The 21,584-nt window shown below is 43.1% G+C and overlaps 1 protein-coding gene across 3 annotated transcripts in view; it reads right to left on the bottom strand.

Annotated features, from left to right (window-relative positions):
• The window catches only part of rxrba (retinoid x receptor, beta a), a 139,105-nt gene that overhangs the window by 58,264 nt on the left and 59,257 nt on the right, over positions 1–21,584 (bottom strand). For all 3 annotated transcript variants that reach the window (XM_060904817.1, XM_060904816.1, XM_060904818.1), the window contains one exon: positions 12,712–12,844. In XM_060904817.1, coding sequence (XP_060760800.1) covers positions 12,712–12,844 — 133 coding nt within the window. The remainder of the gene's footprint in view (positions 1–12,711; positions 12,845–21,584) is intronic.

Genomic DNA, 21,584 nt, shown 5'->3' with positions numbered 1-21,584 from the left:
TTATATTGTTTGAGCCCTAGTAATTCACTTCAATTTCATGAATTCAGAAAGTATTCTGATCCCTTCGATGTTTGCAAGTTTTCTTATGTAACTGCCAAATTCTAAAATGCCATGAGCATTGGCACAATTCTTCCACTCCTCTCTGTAGAACCTCTCAGGGTTGATTTATACTTCTGTGAGCCCAGGATGAAGTGTTCATACTTGGATGTAACATGAACATGTCCACTTGTGGGGCAGTGTCACATGACCCACACCATAATTTACAGAAAATGAGAGATAAAATCTCAGAAGCAAAAACAAAGAACAGTTCTGCATTTCACAGTAGAAATAATAAATAGAAGGCAATAGGGGTGTAACTTTGTTTTGTGAGACACTGGGAAAAAGGAAACCTTTTATCAATTATAACTCAAATTGATTCTCACCAAAATGATTTCTGAAGTGTTTTTCCCTCACAGTATCAAGTGGGCCATGTGTTACTGAAGCACTTCATTTTAACCAGTGTTTAAATCCACACTTCTAACAATCACTGACTGATGGATGGTTTGGAGTTTTTTTCCTTTTTGTTTTATTGAGTTGCTGTGGTTTTCATCAAATACATGGTGTGTTTGAAAGCAAAAGTGCGTGATCCTACAGAATTAAACTGGACAGCTGTTATAAAGCCTCACACTTCATACACATACAACACATCATTATTCAGATAAAGTGAATCAGGTGCACATCTCCAGCCTGTAGAAGGGGTCAAGTACTGGATGCAATAAGGAAAATATATACAAAATTAGAACTTTAAACAATAAAGTGCAATGTTTACATGTAATATATCTGGAAGAATATACTCAAACCCGTCATAAAACCAGCAGAAGAAATTTTATGTCTCAATTCCTTAACAAGAGAAGTCTCAGATCAAATAACAATAAGAAAATAAAGACTGTGCAAAGACTGCTCAGGAAAACATCCAAAGAGGCCAAGGATAAAGGCTGAGCACAGATGGGAACAAAAGAATTCATTCATGAATGGGTAATGAGTTAAACCAGGTTTTACTGCCCTCTCCTGGTTCACATCACTGCACACCAGTTAGGACACTGCTCTCCGTTCCTCCCGGTCCCTCTCCCACTCACACCTTTCAAACATCAGAGCCTCCGTCATTGCCCAGTGGGAGTGAAGACCCACCCCTCATTTTCCCCTCCCTGATCCATCATGTACTACTGGCCTGGGTACATACAGACATAGCAGCACTGCAGGACCAGATGGCACAGAGGTCAAGATACTGAAGCTGTGTGCTTGAAACGGTCCAGTTATTTTGTGTGCGTGTGTGTGGGGAGGGGGAGAGGGGACTGGTGTTCCCCTTCGTATGAAACTATCCAACTCACACTTTGGATTCAACTTCAGTTCAATATCAGGAAGACAAAGGTGATAATAGTGGACTTCAGGAGGTCCAAGCTGCCTGCTGTCATTGTTAGGGTGGGTGGCGGTATGGTGAAGTTAGGATCCACAAGCAGAACACAAACAGTAATCCAATAAATAATATGATTTAATTCAGGGAAGAAAGGGCGTGGCAAAAAGGTAAACAAACAGGACAAAAAACAAAATGGCAAAAATAGTCCAGACAAAATGAGACAAACAACTTGACAAAAACATGAGACAGGCAAAGACAAAAATGCTGGTGCAAAAAACCATAAACAAGAAAAGATCCTTACTGCAAGAAACCATGAATCAGAAATAACCCTTAGTGCAAAAAAAAAACCCCACCATGAACCAGAAGAACGCTCGTGCAAAAACCATGAAAAAGTCACTAGAGAGAATAACCATGAACAGCAAGAGAGGCACAGAAACGGCTAAAGAAGCAAACGAGACGTTCTGGCAAAGTCTGAGAACGGCTTATTTATACACAGCAGTGAAAATCAGGAAGTGAATACGGGTGAGAAGGAATTCCTGTCCCAGATCCAGATCGGCGCTGGCGTGAGAGATCCGTAATCTCCAGAGTGGATGTCCACATTTTAAAACGAAGCTGATGCAGCAGAGGCAGCAAGGACATACAATGTAGATCAAAATTCGAGCGCAACCTATTAGAGCACTAAATTTTAAAGTACCACTGCTTATACATAATTTGAAGTCATCCTAACAGGAATAGAAGGGCAGGTTTTTGAGCATATTTAAATATATTCTGGAATACAATAAGTGAGAACCTTAAGTGAGAAATTTGAAGAACAAATCTGATCAAAATTAGAGAACACTTTCAGATACCTCCCAGTTACTGGTGTTAATCTGGTGACAATTTCCTTAATTATTTGACAATCCCTATTTATCTGGCAGCCCTCCTAGTTACTTTGCAAGATGGCAAGCCACTCTAAGGTGACTGAAACCCTGCAACAGCAGGTTGTCCAGATGAAGGCCAAAGGTATGACCCTCTCAGCTATTGAAAGAGAAGTTGGGCATTCCATGTCTGTGATTTTTGGAATATTGAAGCTTTACAATGACACCAATTCATTCAAGTCCCCCAAAAAGGCTGGTCATCCACATACGACAAATGCACGAGAGGACAGGATCATGCAGAGACTGTCAATGGGGTTCAACACTGCAGCTGGAACTGCTTGCCAGTTCAGTGCTGAACAGGGCAAAGATCTGTTTCGGCATACAGTGTCTCGCCATTTAAGACAATTCGGACTGAAAGCCCACTCTGCAGTGACCAAACCTCTCATAAGTAGGAAGAATAAAAAGGCTAGACTATCCTTTGCTGAGGAGTATATTGTGTGGACAGGGGAGAACTGCTCCAAAGTTCACTTCGGTGATGAAAGCGAATTCACTTTATTTGGGTCTGATGGGAAACATTATGTTCAGCATCAAACTGGGGGAAGACTGAACCCAAAGTGTGTAAAGAAGTCAGTTAAATTTGGAGAAGGAAGCGTCATGGTTTGGGGGATGTTTTCTGCAGCAGGAGTTGGGCCTGTTGTACAGCTACATGGCAAGGTGAACACAAATGTCCATCAGAACCTCCTTCGGCAACATGCAATTCCTTCACTGCAAGCGTCTCCCAATCAGCCCGCAATTTTCATGCAAGACAATGCCTCCTGTCACACTGCAAAACGGGTAAAGTAGTTCCTTGAAACTAAGAACATTGAAACAATGAAATGGCCAGCCCAGAGTCCAGAACTAAACCCTATAGAGAATCCCTGGAAAATTCTTGGTGACAAAGTAATGGCTAAGAAACCCACTATAGTTACCAAACTGTGGAAGAGACTGCAAGAAGAATGGACCAAGATCAAGCCAGAGCAGCGTGAGAAACTAGTGATGTCCTGTGGGCGCATAAGTGCTGAAGTCATTCAAAGCAAGGGCACTTCCTATGAAGTTTTGAATCCTGTAGCACTCAAAAAATTTTAGTTTTAATCTTCTCTTCTGCTACAATGGTTACTGTTCTCTAATTTTGATCACTGTGTTTCACACAAAATAAAAGCTTTTTGTTGAAGTGCCTTGGTTATTTTAAACAAGAGTGCTCTCAATATTCCACGCTGGCAACTACTGTACTAGTGCATCTCAAAAAATTAGAATATTGTGAAAAAGTTCAATATTTTCCATCAGTTATTTAAGAAAGTGAAAATGTTATATATTATAGACTCATTACACAAACTAAAATGTTTCAAGCATTTTTCTATTTTAATTTTAATCAGTATGGCATACAGTACAAAAACATTAAAAAAAATCATCTCAAAATATTAGAATATTTCATTTTGAGTTTAAGTAAAACAGTATGAACACAGTGCATCTCTCGGTCTAGTTCAGTACACGCGACCACAATCATGGGGAAGACTGCTGACTTGACTGTTGTCCAGAAGATGATCACTGATGCCCTCCACAAGGAGGGTAAGCCACAAAAGGTCATTGCTGAAAAGGGTGGCTGGAAAAGGTGCACAAGCAACAGGGATGGCCGCAGTCTTGAGAGGATTGTCAAGAAAAGTTGATTCAAGAATTTGGGAGAGCTTCACAAGGAGTGGACTGAGGCTGGTGTCAGTGTATCAAGACCCATCACGAACAGACATCTTCAAGAAAGGGGATACAACTTTCGCATTCCTAATATCAAGCTACTCCTCAGCCAGAGACAATGTCAGAAGTGTCTTATCTGGGCTAAGGAGAGAAAGAAATGGACTGTTGCTCAGTGGTCCAAAGTCCTCTTTTCAGATGAAAGTACATTTTGCATTTAATTTGGAAATCACGGTTCTAGAGTCTGGAGGAAGAGTGGAGAGGCACAGAATCCAAGGTGTTTGAAGCCCAGTGTGAAGTTTCCACAGTCTATGATGATTTGGGGTGCCGTGTCATCTGCTGGTGTTGGTCCACTGTATTTTATCAAGTCAAAGTCAACACAGCCATCTACCAGGAGATTTTAGAGCACTTCATGCTTCCATTTGCTGACGAGCTTTTTAGAGATGCTGATTTCCTTTTCCAGCAGGACTTGGCACCTACCCACAGTGCCAAAACTACTACCAAATGGTTTGCTGACCATGATATTACTGTGTTTGGCCAGCCAACTTGCCTGACCTGAACCCCATAGAGAATCTATGGGACATTGTTAAGAGGAAGATGAGAAACACCCAACCCAAAAATGCAGATACACTGAAGGCCACTATCAAAGCAACCTGGGCTTCAATAACACCTCAGCAGTGCCACAGACTGTTTACCTCCATGCCACACCGCATTGATACAGTAATTCATGGTAAAGGAGCCCCAACCAAGTATTGAGTGTATAAATGAATATACTTTTCAGACGTTGGACATTTCTGTATTATAAATCCTTTTTTTGATTGATCTTAGGGAATATTCTAATAATTTGAGATACTGGATTTCTGATTTTCATGAGCTATAAGCCATAATCATCAAAATTAAAACAAAAAAGGCTTTAAATATTTCACTTTACATGTAATGAATATAGAACATATGAAAGTTTACCTTTTTGAATTAAATTATGAAAAAAAGGAACTTTTTCATGGTATTCTAATTTTTTGAGATGCACTAGTATATCTATGTTATAAATGCTTAATACACCCTCATGAAATTGTCAAAGTACAAGTCTGGTAATCAAGGGCCATAACTCTGGTAAAATGCGACCGAATTGAATGAAACTGCAATATGCGTATTACCGACATGTAACAAAGTCGTCAAGTTTCGTGAAATTCCTCCAAAACTTGTGAGAGGAGTTGATTTCAGAAGGTGAGTACCCTTCCTGGGATGGACAGACAGACAGACATCGCCTTGACATAATCCCCCTTCGGGCCTTTCGACCAGCGGGGGAAATTTTTTTTAAATTAATTAATTAATTAATTAATTAATTAATTAATTAATTAATTAATTAATAAAAAGAAAAGCTAGTACAATAGTGGTATAATCACAACTGATGTTCCTTCAAATTCTGAGCAATGAAGATTAACAATATTTCAGAATAAATCAAGTATTTATAAAATTGTTCTCTAATTTTGATCTCTACTTGGAATAACCCCGATTCCAAAAAAGTAAATAATAACAGAATGTAATGATTTGCAAATCCGTTTTCAATTGATATTAAATTCAATACAGTACAAGATATTTAACGTTCAAGCTAATAAACTTTTTAGTAAATACACACTCATTCTGAATTTGATGCCTGCAACACGTTTCACAAAAGTTGGGACAGGGGCATGTTTACCACTATGGTACCACTTTTTCTTTTAACAACACTCAGGAAGTGTTTGGGAACTGAGGACACCAATTGTTGAGGTTTTGAAAGTGAAATTCTTTCCCCATTCTTGCTTCATATACAACTTCAGTTGCTCAACAGTCCAGGGTCTCCATTCCTGTATTTTGCGCCATACAATGGGAGGAAGGCAAGCCAGTTTAGCACCCGCACTCTTACTATGAAGCCATGCTGCTGTTGCATGTGCAGAATGTGACTTGTCATTGTCTTGCTGGAGTCAGCAGGGATGTCCCTGGGAAAAGAGGAGGAAAAAAAACAGACATTGTCCAGATGGCAGCATGTGTGACTCCAGCATTACCTTTCAGCATTAATGGTGCCTTTACAGATGTGCAAGTTCAAAATGCCATGATATGCCCCCATACCAGCACAGATACTGGCTTTTGAACTTTGTGCTGGTAACAATCTGGATGATCTCCTTTAGCCCGGAGAACACACCAATGATTTCGAAAAACAATTTGAAATGTGGACTCGTCAGAACACAGCACACTTTTCCACTTTGTGTCAGTCCATCTCAGATGAGCTCAGGCCCTGAGAATTTGGTGCCGTTTCTGGATGTTGATATAAAGCTTTGTATGGTAGAGGCACTGATGAGTTGTGTTTACTGACAACAGTTTTCCAAAGTGTTCCCGAGCCCATGTAGTAATGTCCTTGTAGCGAGATTCAGGTGTGGGTGGAGCACAGAAGCATGGCAGGCGGCTGTTTGCATTGAAGAGGGGTTTTATTTTTACTGCTTTACAGCATAGGGCTCCAAAAAACTCTCACACATGCGCGCGCACACACACCTACAGGCTGTCAACGAGCCCTAGGCGCCGACCTCCCCTTCTCGCTCTCCTTTTATCAGGCACAGTCACTGAAGGAAACACACAAACACACGTTAATTGACAACAGGTGTAGTGACATGACTACTCACCTTCCCTGACTCCGCCCTCCATTCACAGACTGACGCTCGGCCACGCCCCCGCTGCCACATATCCCCACCACCCGACTCAGGCCAGGGAGCTGTCTGACCTGAGGCTGACTCCCCCCGCCCTTGACAGGAGAGGAAGTCCGCCATCACCATCTGCGCCCCCGGCCTGTGGACCACCTTGAATTTAAATGGCTGGAGTGCAAGATACCAACGGGTGATCCGCGCGTTGGCATCCTTCATGCGGTGGAGCCACTGGAGGGGTGTGTGGTCCAAACAGAGGGTGAAAGGGTGCCCCAGCAGGTAGTACCGGAGGGCGAGGACCGCCCACTTGATGGCTAGGCACTCTTTCAATCATGCTGTACCTGCCCTCTTGCATCGAGAGCTTTTGGCTAATGTACAGCATGGGACGCTCCTCCCCTTCCACCTTCTGGGACAGAACGGCCCCCAGTCCTCTGTCCGGCGCGCCTGTAAAATAAAGGGGAGAGAAAAATCAGGGGAGTGTAACAGTGGCCCCCCATACAGTGCAGCCTTTACCCTAGAGAAAGCCCGTTGGCATTGCTCCATCCACCGGACCAGATCTGGTGCTCCCTTTTTAGTGAGATCTGTCAGCAGGCTGGTGACGTCCGAATAATTAGGTATGAACCTCTGATAGTAGCCAGCCAGTCCCAGGAACTGTCTCACCCCCTTTTTGGTCTTGGGCCTCGGGCAGGGCGCAATCGCTGCGGTCTTATTAATTTGGGGACACACCTGCTCATGGCCTAAGTGGAAACCCAGATACCGTACTTCCACCCGCCCAATCGCACATTTCTTTGGGTTGGCTGTGAGACCCGCCCGCCTCAGCGACTTTAGGGCGGCCCTAAGGTGTTCGAGGTGCCACGGCCAGTCATTTACTGTAGGTGATAATGTCATCCAGATACGCAGTTGCGTAGGTGGTGTGGGGGCGGAGGACCCTGTCCATAAGCCGCTGGAACATAGCAGGCACCCCAAACAGCCCAAAAGGAAGTATAACGAATTGGTGTAAGCCAAACGGTGTGGAAAAGGCCATTTTCTCTCAGGACAGAGGAGTCAAGGGGATGTGTCAATATCCCTTTGTTAAATCCAGTGTCAAATAAAAACAAGCAGCGCCTAATCAATCGAGCAACTCGTCAATGCGAGGCATTGGGTACGCGTCAAATTTAGGACACCATGTTGACTTTCCTATAGTCCACACAGAACCAGACTGACCCATTGGTCTTGGGGACCAGGACCACTGGGCTGCTCCAGTCACTGTGGGACTCCTCGATTATGCCTATTACGTGCATGGCTTCAAGTTCATCCTGGACCACCTTTTTTTTTTTTAGTTCAGGCAGGCAGTAAGGGCAGCTGCGCACTACCACCCCCGGGGGCGTCTCAATGTGGTGTTCTATGAGGTGGGTGCGGCTGGGCAGGGGTGAAAACACGTAGGAACATTCTTTCTGCAACTGGGCTACCTCCGTGAGCTGGGCCGGGGAGAGGTGGTCTCCACAGGGGACCGGAGCGGTGGGCGATGTCAATTTTCTTTTTTGAACTTCCGGCCCCAGCTCCACCTTCTCCGGAATTACCGACACCAACGCCACGGGGACCTCCTCATTCCAACATTTTAACAGATTGAGGTGGTAAATCTGTAATGCCCCACCTCTGTCTGTTTGCCTCACCTCATAGTCGACGTCCCTGACTCGCCGTGTAACCTTGAAGGGCCCTTGCCACTTGGCGACCAATTTGGAACTCGACGTGGGCAACAATACGCGTACTTTGTCTCCCGGTGTGAACTCCCTAAGGCGCGTGCAGTTAGACTTGACGTTCTTGCGCCTGCCGCAAATTCTCCTGGGTTAAGTGCGTGAGTGTGTGGAGTTTGGCGCGCAGGTCGAAAACGTATTGAATTTCGTTCTTCCTGGGTGAAGGTCCCTCCTCCCAATTTTCACATAGCACGTCCAAAATGCCACGCGGCTTACGCCCAAATAACAGTTCAAATGGTGAAAACTCCATGGAGGCTTGCGGGACCTCTCATACTGCAAATAACAGGGGATCGAGCCACTTATCCCAATTACGCGCATCTTCGCTTACGAACTTCCGAATTATATTTTTGAGGGTTCGATTAAACCGTTCTACTAAGCCATCCATTTGCAGGTGATAAACGCTGGTGCGGATAGGCTTAATCCCCAGTAGCCCATACAGCTCACGCAGTGTGCGTGACATGAATGCAGTGCCTTGGTCTGTCAGCATTTCTTTCGGAATCCCGACCCGGGAGATAAAGCGGAAGAGTGCTTCCGCTATACTGCGTGCTGAGATATTGCGGAGGGGCACTGCTTCCGGATACAGTGTTGCATAGTCCACCATAACTAAAATAAAGCGATATCCCCGTGCTGACCGAACTAATGGCCTGACGAGATCCATCCCAATTTTTTCGAAAGGGGTCTCGAGTAAAGGGAGAAGGCGCAAAGGTGCTTTTGGAGTGACCGCGGGATTTACTAATTGGCATTCGCGGCACGCCGCACACCACCAACGGACATCCCCGCGAATCCCTGGCCAATAGAACCAGGCCATTATTCAGGCTAGTATATTATCCTGCCCAAAGTGTCTGGCCATGGGATTAAAATGAGCCGCCTGGAATATGAATTCCCGGTGGCTCTTTGGAATTAAAAGCTGTGTTAACTTTTCGCCAGTTTGAGTGTCCTGCGTCACTCGGCATAGCCTATCCTTAATAATAGCAAAGTAGGGGAAGGCCGGCGTCGCATTTGGCTGGAGAATTTGACCATCGATTACTCTCACTTGGTCAAATGCATGCCGCAGAGTCCCGTCTCGCAAATGCTCTAACGAGAAATCCCCAAGGGAATTCCCGAGAGAGGAAGGAGGGGCGGGGCGCTCCTCACTCCGCATATCGCCCTGACGCGGTGCTGACGTAGATGGCTCTGTGACAGCTTCTCCCGCCAATGCTATTCTGAGGCTTTCCCTAGCTGAATTACGGCAGGACCCACTCTTCACTATGTGCGCCATTAATTCCTTAAACCTCGGCCAATCAGTCCCCAAAATTAGCGAGTGGGTGAGACGAGGGTTAACCGCCGCCTTTACACTATATTTTTCCCCTCAAAATAGAATGTGGACAGACACTAAAGGGTTAGTTGTGAACATCCCCGTGCACACACAACACCTTCACCATTCGTGCTCTCCCCAATGCTTCATCTTGCACCAGGCTTTGGTGGATTGAGGTCTGGTTACAGCCAGAATCCACCAAAGCCTGATACGTATCCCCTTGGACACTTACCAGTATTCGATACGCTCCGGCCCGATCGAGGGCAGTTTCTGGTGCGTCAGGGACCCGGACCACCGCACCCACCTCCATCGCGGACCACTGATGTTGGAGATGTCCTGGCTCCCCGCAGCACCAGCACACCGTCCCAGGCTCTCCCTCTGCACCAGTGTTACGGACATCACTCACCTGAGGGGGAGGAGACACAGACAAGGAAAGGGGAAACGGGAGGACACAGCGGGTGCACCGGGCCGGCTGGGGGGGAATGGGGCGAGGAAGGGAAGCAGAGGGAGAGGAGTAGAGAGGAGAGAGAGGAGAAGAGGAGGCACGCCTTCCTGCCGTCGGAACTGCCACCATGTGGTCCTCTGCCAGCTCAATCGCCTGGTCCAGAGACGCCGGGCGATGACCCTGGACCCACTTCGCCGTTCCTTCTGGAAGTCACACGACAAATTGTTTCAGTGTCACCAGGTCGATCACTCCCTTGGCGTCGCGGTCGTCTGCCCTCAACCACTGCCGGCAGGCATCTCGGAGTTGCTGCCTGAACGCGAATGGCCGGCCGACCTCCTCCAAGTGCAGCGAGCAGAAGCGCTGCTGCTGTTGCTCTGGGGAACGGCCGACACGCTGGAGAATGGCTCTCCGTAGGTCCACATACACGAGCCGGCTGTTGGCGGGGAGCTGCAGTGTGGCCAGCTGTGCCTCGCCCATCAGCAGGGGGAGGAGGCGCGCCACGCACTGGTCCACCAGCCAACCCTCGGCTGCCTGCTCGAAGAGCACGAGGAAGGCTTCCGGGTCGTCGTGCGGACCCATCTTCGTTAGGGTGGGGAGGGTCCGCTCCGGTAGCGTTTGTGGGCCCTGTCGACGCGAGCAGGTGCAGGAACGCCTGGGGGTCTTCCTGTTGGGCCAGCACCAAGGCTTCGAACCATTGTTTTTGCTCCTTCCGGAGGGCGACCAGCACTTGGTGCTGGCTCTGCTGGGCTGTGGCGAGGGCATGGATGAGGTTCTTGAACGACGAGGACTCCATGGGGCCATTCCCTTCTGCACTCGTCCCGGGTTTCGGCACCACTGTAGCGAGATTCAGATGTGGGTGGAGCACAGAAGCACAGCAGGCGTCTGTTTGCGTTGAAGAGGGGTTTTATTTTTACTGCTTTTCAGCATAGGGCTCCAAAAAACTCTCACTCTCTCACACACACGCGTGCACACATACAGGCTGTCAACGAGCCCTCGGCGCCAACCTCCCCTTCTCGCTCTCCTTTTATTGGGCGCGGTCACTGAAGGAGACACACACAAACACGTTAATTGACAACAGGTGTAGTGGTACGACCACTCACCTTCCCTGACTCCACCCTCCATTCACAGACCAACGCTCAGCCACGCCCCCGCTGCCACAGTCCTTTATACAATTCATATTGGTATTTAATGCAGTGCTGCCTGAGGGGTCAAAGGTCATGGGTGTTCAATGTTGATGTTCAGCCTTGCTCCTTGCATGCAGAAATTTCTCCGGCTTCTATGAATCTTTTGATGATTGTCGATGGTGAAATCTCTAAATTCCTTGCAAATGTATGTTGAGAAACACTGTTCTTAACACACAGCTGTTGGATTATTTGCCCATGCAGTTTTTCACAAAGTGTTGAATCTCACCCCATCCTTGCTTACAAGTCTTTCCAATTACCAATTATCCATTTACCTGTAGAATGCTCCAAACAGGTGTTTTTTGAGCATTCCACAACTTTCCCAATTTTTGTTATCCCCGTCCTAAACTTTTGGAACGTGTTGCAAGCATCAAATTCGGAGTAAGTGTATTTACAAAACACAAAGTTTCAATTTCAAAATTAAATATCTTGTCTTTGTATGCAACTGAATATAGGTCAAAAAGGATTTACAAATCATTGCATTCCGTTTTATTTGTATTTCACACAGCATCCCAACTTTTTTGGAATCGGGGTTGCAGATGATGGACTGGAATGGACTGCCAGGGATGGAGCCATGTACAAAAAGTGCCAGGGCCATCTCTACTTTCTGAAAAGACCTTAACACACAGCTAGAAGACACTAAATAAGTTGACTGAGTGTCATCATATCTGGCCCTCTTTAAAAGAGCCCCCATACCTTTAACTTTAATCTCCTTTAACTGGTGCATTGCTTCAGCTCAGGCCTCAGTACACTACACTCAGTACGCACTTTTTTTTAACTCATCATGGTCTTCAATTTGCCATGTGATTCATATTTATATAACATTTGTCTCATTTTGGTTAACTTGTTGTGGCATTGTACAGGCGTCCTGTCACCCTTCACCCTTATTTATTTTTTCCCCAGAAATCTGTTCAAAACATTTCAGTGATTTTATGAGCTCGAACCAAATCACTATTTATATAAAGCCTCACTCCAAACATGGAGGAGACCCACACAACAACTCACACCGCCATGTTTTCCATTTTTAAGCTTTGTTCTTGTTCTATTACATCTGAGCTATGTCAGAGAAAAGACTTCATAAGAACTGTAGTCAGATTCAACCGCCTCCCGAGCTAAAATGAGTCTGGTTCTCTTTTTGGAGGTACGAGTTTATTTGGTCCCATAGAGGAAAAGCACCGAGTGTGCTTAAATGAGTAATGTGCTTAAATGAGCAGTGTGCAAAAACACCCTTATGGAATAGTAAGAATATCTCTGACATAGTATATGGCAAACGAAATGGTGATATTCATATCATGATAAATTGCATACGCTTCTAGCTTGGACTGATAGCATCAAATTGTTGACTTACTGGTTGCTAAATAACCAAAAGTTCGAGCTGTAAGTACAATCAATGTATGAATGCAGCAGTGATTACCTATCAAAGATGGCTCCCACTCCTGCACTATGTGCACTGTTTCTGTGGACGTGGAGTCCAGTGGCCAGCAAAATGCCATCCTTGACGGTGATGGAGCGATGAGAGAATGAGGCAATCAGCAGCTCATTCCAACCTGGGGGGGGGGGTTCAACAGTTTATTTAAAAAATAAACAAACAAACAAAAAAAAAAACCACATCTTGAAGGTTAATACAAGATACAAATATCTGTGTAACAACAGACTGATGTGAATCATAACAGAATCATAATCATGTCCATCATGATGTTCTACATCATCCAGCTTTCCACTGAAAGCTGACTGGCTGAGCTGGAAAGCAGGAACTAAGAGCAAGTAAATGTACTTTGTCTGTGGTTCAAGTTTAATTTATTTATATCTTTGCATAAAAATGCAATCACTAAACTATAGGCATGTAAATGTGATGATAAATCACGATACAAATTTATGATTATTCGAATCAATGAAATTAAAAACACCACCACCACAGTTATCATCATCAGGTTGCATAATCTTAGTTTTTCCTAGCTATGACTGTGTTGTTTAGACAGCAGAGTATGCAATAACATACAATAACAGGAATACACGACTTCACCATAAAAGTAACACTGTTCTAATGCCATGAAAACACACACACACACACACACACAAAAAAAAAAAAAAAAAATCTAAAATGCTGCTGTATGGCTGACTGTACAAGAAATCAGAGTTCTCTTTTTAGAGACCACTGAAAGAAAGAAAAGAGAAGCAAATGGAAGTGGCACAAATGTTCATAAAAGTTTATTAAGAAAAGGCCTATTTATTATTAACTTTTACATTTTTATAAAGGATATATTTTAATTAATATATTTTAATTAATATTTTACTCCAACCTTTACAAACTTGGGTAAATTATTGTTGGTTATTAAGAAAATGAAACAAAATGTGTTTTTATTTTAATTTAATAAAATGAATATTTAAGGTGATAAAGAACAGGAGAATAATGTTGCATTTTTTTGGTAATAAAATGCCTTAAGTGGTGTGACAGGACACAAAAACGGGGCAAGCGCGGAGGAGTCTATGCTAGGCTAAGCACTAACCCACACAGGCCAGCAGTGCATGCACTCATGCTGGCTCCCTCGATAACAAGATGGATTACATCAGACTGTGGAGAGCTTCTCAACGTAGCATGAAGAACTGCTGTGTTTACGTTTTCATGGAGACCTGGCTGAACCAGAACATCATGGACGCTACAATACAGCTGGAGGGGCTAATGCTACACAGAGCTGACAGAGTAGCTTCACGAGCCGGTAAGCTAAGGGGAGGTGGCCTGGTTGTGTACACTATGGTGCATGATCATGGTGCCAGGACACCATGGTGGTTTCCACTCACTGTTCACCACATGTAGGGCTAATGACTGAAATGACAACCCTTCTACATGCCGAGGGAGTTGATGGCAGTCTTCATTATAGCCATCCATGTACCACCAAGCACTGACGTGAAGACAGAGCTCTACAACATCATCAGTGAGCAGTAGAAGGAGCATCCCGATGCTTTCTTCACAGCAGCTGGAAATTTCAACCAGGCAAGTCTCACATCTGTTCTGCCTAGATTCTACCAACATGTGAATATAGCAACCAGGGGGAACAACACACTAGATCTGGTGTACACAAACATCAAAGGCTCATATAAGGCAACCCCCTTCCCCCATATTGGCAACTCTGCCCACTTGGCTATTATGCTTACACCAGGACAGGACAGGCCAATGGTCAGAGAAGTCAGAATGTGGCCACAGGAAGCCACTGCAGCATTGCAGGATTGTTTTTGAAAAATCACACAGTGGGACATTTTCAGAGAGTCAGCAACATGACAGTGTGACTGACCTACAGGAATATACAGAATCTGTCATTGGTTACATTAACAAATGCACTGATGTGACTATGGTCAAAACCATCAAGTGGCATGCCAATCAGAAACCATGGCTAACTGGGAAAGTCTGTTCACTGCCGAGAACCAGAAATGCTGCATTTAAATCTGGGTATCACAGCATACAAAGTGGCAAGGAGAAATCTGTCCCAGGCGGGGAGGAATCAGGGAAACGAAGAGGCTGAAAGCACAAAAAGCAGCCACTTCACAAAAAAAGCCACTTGACACATTTGTGACAGGCTTTTACACCAATCACTGACTACAAGCCTCCCCCTCACCAGATATGCCAAAATGACCTCTCTACCAGATGAACTAAATGACTTTTATGCACGTTTTGAGGCTAACAACAACATTCATTCAGACGCAGACACTCCTGCCATCGTCCAGCAACCAGATACTTCAACTGACTACCGCTGGTGTGAAAAAGGCCTTTGCCAGGGTCAACCCACGCAAAGCTGCAGGGCCAGACAAAATCTCAGCGTGTTTTAACCCTCTGGGATTGAAAACTTCACCGGCAAAGCTTGGCAGGTTTAGAATGAATAGGTCATGAATCTGTCATAAATATCTTTGCAAGTTTTTCATCATATAAGCATGATAAACATATATACGTATATAAACAAACTTTATACTTTAACACTTTCCTATGTGCCCACTGCCAAAAATATTATATTTTTTAAATTATCTAAATTAGATGAAACATAAAACTTGTTACCTTACTCAGCCACATGGGCGTCGGAGCACTGAGCGCCCACTTACGCATTCATAAAGACTATTCATGTGGTAACGGCATGATGATAATTTTCACTCTTTTGGCTTTGATTGGTTTTTCTTTCGCAGTGTAAATGCCCACCGTAAACAGGATAAAATCTGTCAGCCATACTTTAGGCTACCTGTTTGGAGGTAAAACTTCTTGTGAGACAGAACAGCAATTTTATGCTCACGGGGCGCATCGGATGATTCAGGACAATGATTCAATTCATGATTCAGAACAGAGATTCAGTTCAATCTTGAGAACCGCAACACTGATGATGAGCAGTGCCTTTTTTTTTTTTACTTCGACTCGATCCAGCCGAAGATCAACTCGAGTAAGTGTAAATATTTATTCTATTTCTTATGAGCATATCAGTTGATATGCGTGCACTGTAGTGCATACACAGAAAAAAAATGACTAAGCAATTTTTCCAGAGTTAAAAGTATTTTTCTCAAAAATAGTTAATTTTGTTCTATTTTGAGTTGAGAGTAAAATTTGGACTTGGAGTGGGAGCAAAATTACAGAGTAACAGAGTTGGTTGTGGCTCTGAACTGAGTAAAATAGTAGAGAGTTAATTTCAAGACGTACTAAAAAGAGTCAAATACCACCACAAGAGAGTAAAATATTAACACTGAACTGAGGAGAACTGACTCTGGAAAAATAGCTTAATCAAAATAGTAACTTTTACTTTTTTTTAGAGAGGGACCAAGTGTTCTGGCGTAGAGTAAAATTTTCTTCAATTTGAGTAAATTTTACTCAGGCAAATTTCCTGTGTAATCTTTGCGTGTTTCTTGAGGAAACAAAATCAGGGATGAGAATGAAAAATATTTAAAAAGTCTGAAAAAAGCCGGGGGTTTGAGGGCCGCAGGCACTCAGCGGGGGGTCCGGGGGCTGGAGCTAATGATTTTTGGCTATTTTTTTTTTTTTTTACCCCAAAACCATTAATTTTATCAGCAAAAAGTTGCAATTTATTTGGAAATAAATTCCCCTTCTTGGTGGGCTACCAGGTGAAAATGATTAATATGGTACAAGAGACTTGTTTTTAATCAATTCACATTTGATGATTTCAAAAAATCAATGCACCTTTTAATATAAATAAGCTCTACAGTATTATATTTCTGCATTTTTGCTATTCATATCTTTGAATACTCTAATCCTTTAAAATGAAGTGCAAACCAGAAAAAAAGTTCCATCATATAATTCTCTTAAGCTTTCTTCTGATGTTATCATGGTAGCAGGAGGTCTTGCATATTAAGCAGGCAACATTCAACATCACTTATCACTTCCCTTTCAAGTGTTGTGTGTACTAACTAGGTTTTATCTGGACAGGATGTTGTGTAATGTAATACATATACCATATGGTCAATTTGAAGATCAAGATGGTGATTTTGAATTAAAGAACAGGCATGTACAATGGGCATTACATATCGGAAATTTTTTTTAAATAAAAAAATATATAAGTTCATTTCGGCCTAAAAAATTTGGGCAGACGCTCCCACGCGGCACATACCAGCAATTTTTCCCCCCATCCCCCTATGAAATGAGCAATAAGTAGGAGAGTTATACATGATATCATACCTAAAATTTTATCAGAAATATAGATATGATACTATGATTCTCCCCAACATGCTACATTAGATAAGCTAACCCCATTTATAAAAGATACACACTTGTATATGACATGTATTTTATATATATATATATATATATATATATATATATATATATATATATATATACATATATATATATACACACACACACACACACACACACACTAGTGCATCTCAAAAAATTAGAATACCATGAAAAAGTTCCTTTTTTTTTCATAATTTAATTCAAAAAGGTAAACTTTCATATATTCTATATTCATTACATGTAAAGTGAAATATTTAAAGCCTTTGTTTTAATTTTGATGATTATGGCTTATAGCTCATGAAAATCAGAAATCCAGTATCTCAGCAGTGCCACAGACTGATCACCTCCATGCCACACCGCATTGATACAGTAATTCATGGTAAAGGAGCCCCAACCAAGTATTGAGTGTATAAATGAATATACTTTTCAGAAGTTGGACATTTCTGTATTGTAAATCCTTTTTTTTTTAATTGATTTTTAGGGAATATTCTAATAATTTAGAATATTCCCTAAAAATCAATAAAAAAAAAAAGGATTTACAATACAGAAATGTCCAACTTCTGAAAAATATATTCATTTATACACTCAATACTTGGTTGGGGCTCCTTTACCATGAATTACTGTATCAATGCGGTGTGGCATGGAGGTGATCAGTCTGTGGCACTGCTGAGGTGTTATTGAAGCCCAGGTTGCTTTGATAGTGGCCTTCAGTGTATCTGCATTTTTGGGTTGGGTGTTTCTCATCTTCCTCTTAACAATGTCCCATAGATTCTCTATGGGGTTCAGGTCAGGCAAGTTGGCTGGCCAAACACAGTAATATCATGGTCAGCAAACCATTTGGTAGTAGTTTTGGCACTGTGGGTAGGTGCCAAGTCCTGCTGGAAAAGGAAATCAGCATCTCTAAAAAGCTCGTCAGCAGATGGAAGCATGAAGTGCTCTAAAATCTCCTGGTAGATGGCTGTGTTGACTTTGACTTGATAAAATACAGTGGACCAACACCAGCAGATGACACGGCACCCCAAATCATCATAGACTGTGGAAACTTCACACTGGGCTTCAAACACCTTGGATTCTGTGCCTCTCCACTCTTCCTCCAGACTCTAGAACCGTGATTTCCAAATTAAATGCAAAATGTACTTTCATCTGAAAAGAGGACTTTGGACCACTGAGCAACAGTCCATTTCTTTCTCTCCTTAGCCCAGATAAGACACTTCTGACATTGTCTCTGGCTGAGGAGTAGCTTGATATTAGGAATGCGAAAGTTGTATCCCCTTTCTTGAAGATGTCTGTTCGTGATGGGTCTTGATACACTGACACCAGCCTCAGTCCACTCCTTGTGAAGCTCTCCCAAATTCTTGAATCAACTTTTCTTGACAATCCTCTCAAGACTGCGGCCATCCCTGTTGCTTGTGCACCTTTTCCAGCCACCCTTTTCAGCAATGACCTTTTGTGGCTTACCCTCCTTGTGGAGGGCATCAGTGATCATCTTCTGGACAACAGTCAAGTCAGCAGTCTTCCCCATGATTGTGGTTGCGTGTACTGAACTAGACCGAGAGATACACTGTGTTCATACTGTTTTACTCAAACTCGAAATGAAATATTCTAATATTTTGAGATGGGTTTTTTTATGTTTTTGTAGGTACTGTATGCCATACTGATTAAAATTAAAATAGAAAAATGCTTGAAACATTTAGTTTATGTGTAATGAGTCTATAATATATAACATTTTCACTTTCTTAAATAACTGATGGAAAATATTGAACTTTTTCACAATATTCTAATTTTTTGAGATGCAATAGTGTGTGTATATATTATATATACACACACACATATACACGGCATTGATTCGTGCGATATACATTATAAATATAATGAATCATTGAACAGGCAAAATAATTTGACCTACCGGTGTGTTTTTTGGTGTATATGTGAAGTTCGATAGTCCTTGCCCCTCTAATAGCGTAGTTTATCATGTCAGAACACAATGAGCAAAGTACTTTTCCTGGGACGTCTAGTTTCCGTATGTGATCACCGAGCTTCGTTGTGATCTCGACATTCAGTGTTCTTTCTAACCAAGCCCATCGAAAACAGTTCTTTATTCCTGCACCTTTATCAATCTCCCTCACTCGATCCTTTTCTTTCTTATCTAGGACTTTTGCCATTGTCGATATGCTAAAATATCCTGCCTGAATACGTGTCTTTCCGATGTTACCAATGCGTATCGTCAGTGTGTACGGTTGGTGAACGGAGATTGCAAGCCACGCGTGGAGAGCATGCGTACTTGTGTTTATACACTGCACGCGATGGGATTTCCTGAAAATTCTACCACAAATAAGTCGAACATTGTCGCAAAAGTGAATGTTAATTATGACATGTCGAAAGACTCGAGTGTGTTAACCCAGAGCCCACCAAGAATCAAGACGTTATAAGGTGGCCACAGATCGTTAACCATACCCCCCCCCCCCCCCCCCCCCCGAAAATTTCTCAACGGATTTACATCGATCTCAAGAACAATAATTTTGGTCTGAAAAAGTCGGAAATCCGCCGATCGGCGGAAAATTCTTATCCCTGCAAAATGCACTCGCTTGCTCGCTTTTCTTCTTCATCTTTTTCTGGCACTCTAATGCTTTTGGCATGCTCTGATTTTGTTGTCAATTTCAACAAATCTAAGCAGTATTTTCAGTCATATGACTTTTTTTGTATTCAGCACAAGTTCAGCTACAATAATATCTATGTAGTATGTATATTATGATTGTACTTTTTAAAAAAAAAAAAACAGATAAATGAAGCTGTTGTAAAAAGCAGTTTTAGAACCCATTGTGACGAACCGTTTATCACTTGACCTGGTATTCACACTTTTCACTGAATGGAATTTTTTACTCTTCTAATTGAATACCCCTCCCACTGCCAACGCTTTATCCCAAAACAACAGGACATAGCTACATTTTTTGATGGCCAGTTAATTGTCCAAATCAATGTACCAGATTTAAGTTTTTGTGCTTGATATATTCCGAAGATTGAACAGAATCACCTCAAGTGACCAAAACGGTTCATCACAATGGGTAAGGTAATGTTTTTTCACACATTTCAACACAGTTCTAAAACTGCTTTTTACATCATCTTCATTTAGCTGTTATTTTTAAAAAATAGATAGATAGATAGATAGATAGATAGATAGATAGACAGACAGACAGACAGACAGACAGACAGACAGACAGACAGACAGACAGACAGAGCGATGTCCCCTTAATTGGCATCGATGATGTTTATAGTGCAAACATCGTGATGGATGATCATATCGTGGGCGGGGGGGGGGGGGGGGGGGTTTAATACCACATTATTAAATATATTATTATTATTATTATTAAAAGTGGGGCGGCACGGTGGTGTAGTGGTTAGCGCTGTCGCCTCACAGCAAGAAGGTCCGGGTTCGAGCCGCCCCGTGGCCGACGAGGGCCTTTCTGTGCGGAGTTTGCATGTTCTCCCCGTGTCCGCGTGGGTTTCCTCCGGGTGCTCCGGTTTCCCCCACAGTCCAAAGACATGCAGGTTAGGTTAACTGGTGACTCTAAATTGACCGTAGGTGTGAATGGGAGTGTGAATGGTTGTCTGTGTCTATGTGTCAGCCCTGTGATGACCTGGCGACTTGCCCAGGGTGTACCCCGCCTTTCGCCCGTAGTCAGCTGGGATAGGCTCCAGCTTGCCTGCGACCCTGTAGAAGGATAAAGCGGCTAGAGATAATGAGATGAGATTATTAAAAGTATTAGATACTCATCCGAGGCTTTGGCACGTAAAGAAAAAAAAGCGCTAGGTGATGTGGAATATTTGGCCTTGATAACGGATATGTGCTCCAGCTGCAACATGATGCCCTATATGTCAGCTACCGTACATTATGTGGACCGAGAGTGGGCAATGCAGTCCAAATGCCTGCAGACGAGTTTCATGCCAGAGACACATTCAGCGGACAATTTAGAAGACGCATTGCGCGAGACACTTGCCGAATGGAAAATAGAGGAGAAAAAGATCGCCTGTATAACAACGGGGCAAATATTGTCACAGCCATCAGGCAATTGAAATGGCCGTGGTTAAGTTGTTTTGGGCACAATTTGAACCTGGCCATAACCAACTCGCTTGCGCAACAGAGGGCCAGTACAGACCGAGCGTTTGGAGTTTGCCGAGCAGTCAACACTGCGTTTGCGCACAGCTGGCTTCGGAGAAATGAGCTGCGCAAAGCGCAGGTGGAAATGAACCTCCCCGAGCACTCACTGATCACGGTAAGATATTAATCTGCCCTAACAATGAAAGACTAGTATTCAAACTATGAGAAGAAACTACACTTAAGCTATTACTCATTGTTTATTTACACCATATCAATTGAAGATGCGTTTCGGCCTTTAGTGCGCACTTGAACGTGCTAATTTTTCCAATTTATTAGTGTTTGAATTATTGCATCAGCTTTTAAAATCATGATTTAATTTTTTTTTTTTTTACTGTCTTTACATTTGTCAGAATCACCTTCATTCTTCCATTTGGTTTGACATTATGGCTTAGAGTGGACCATTTTGTGT

This window comes from Neoarius graeffei, chromosome 22, assembly GCF_027579695.1.
Source record: "Neoarius graeffei isolate fNeoGra1 chromosome 22, fNeoGra1.pri, whole genome shotgun sequence".
Classification (NCBI taxonomy): domain Eukaryota; kingdom Metazoa; phylum Chordata; class Actinopteri; order Siluriformes; family Ariidae; genus Neoarius; species Neoarius graeffei.
Note: the sequence above shows the minus strand (reverse complement) of the source record. Positions and strands in the feature narration are given on the sequence as shown.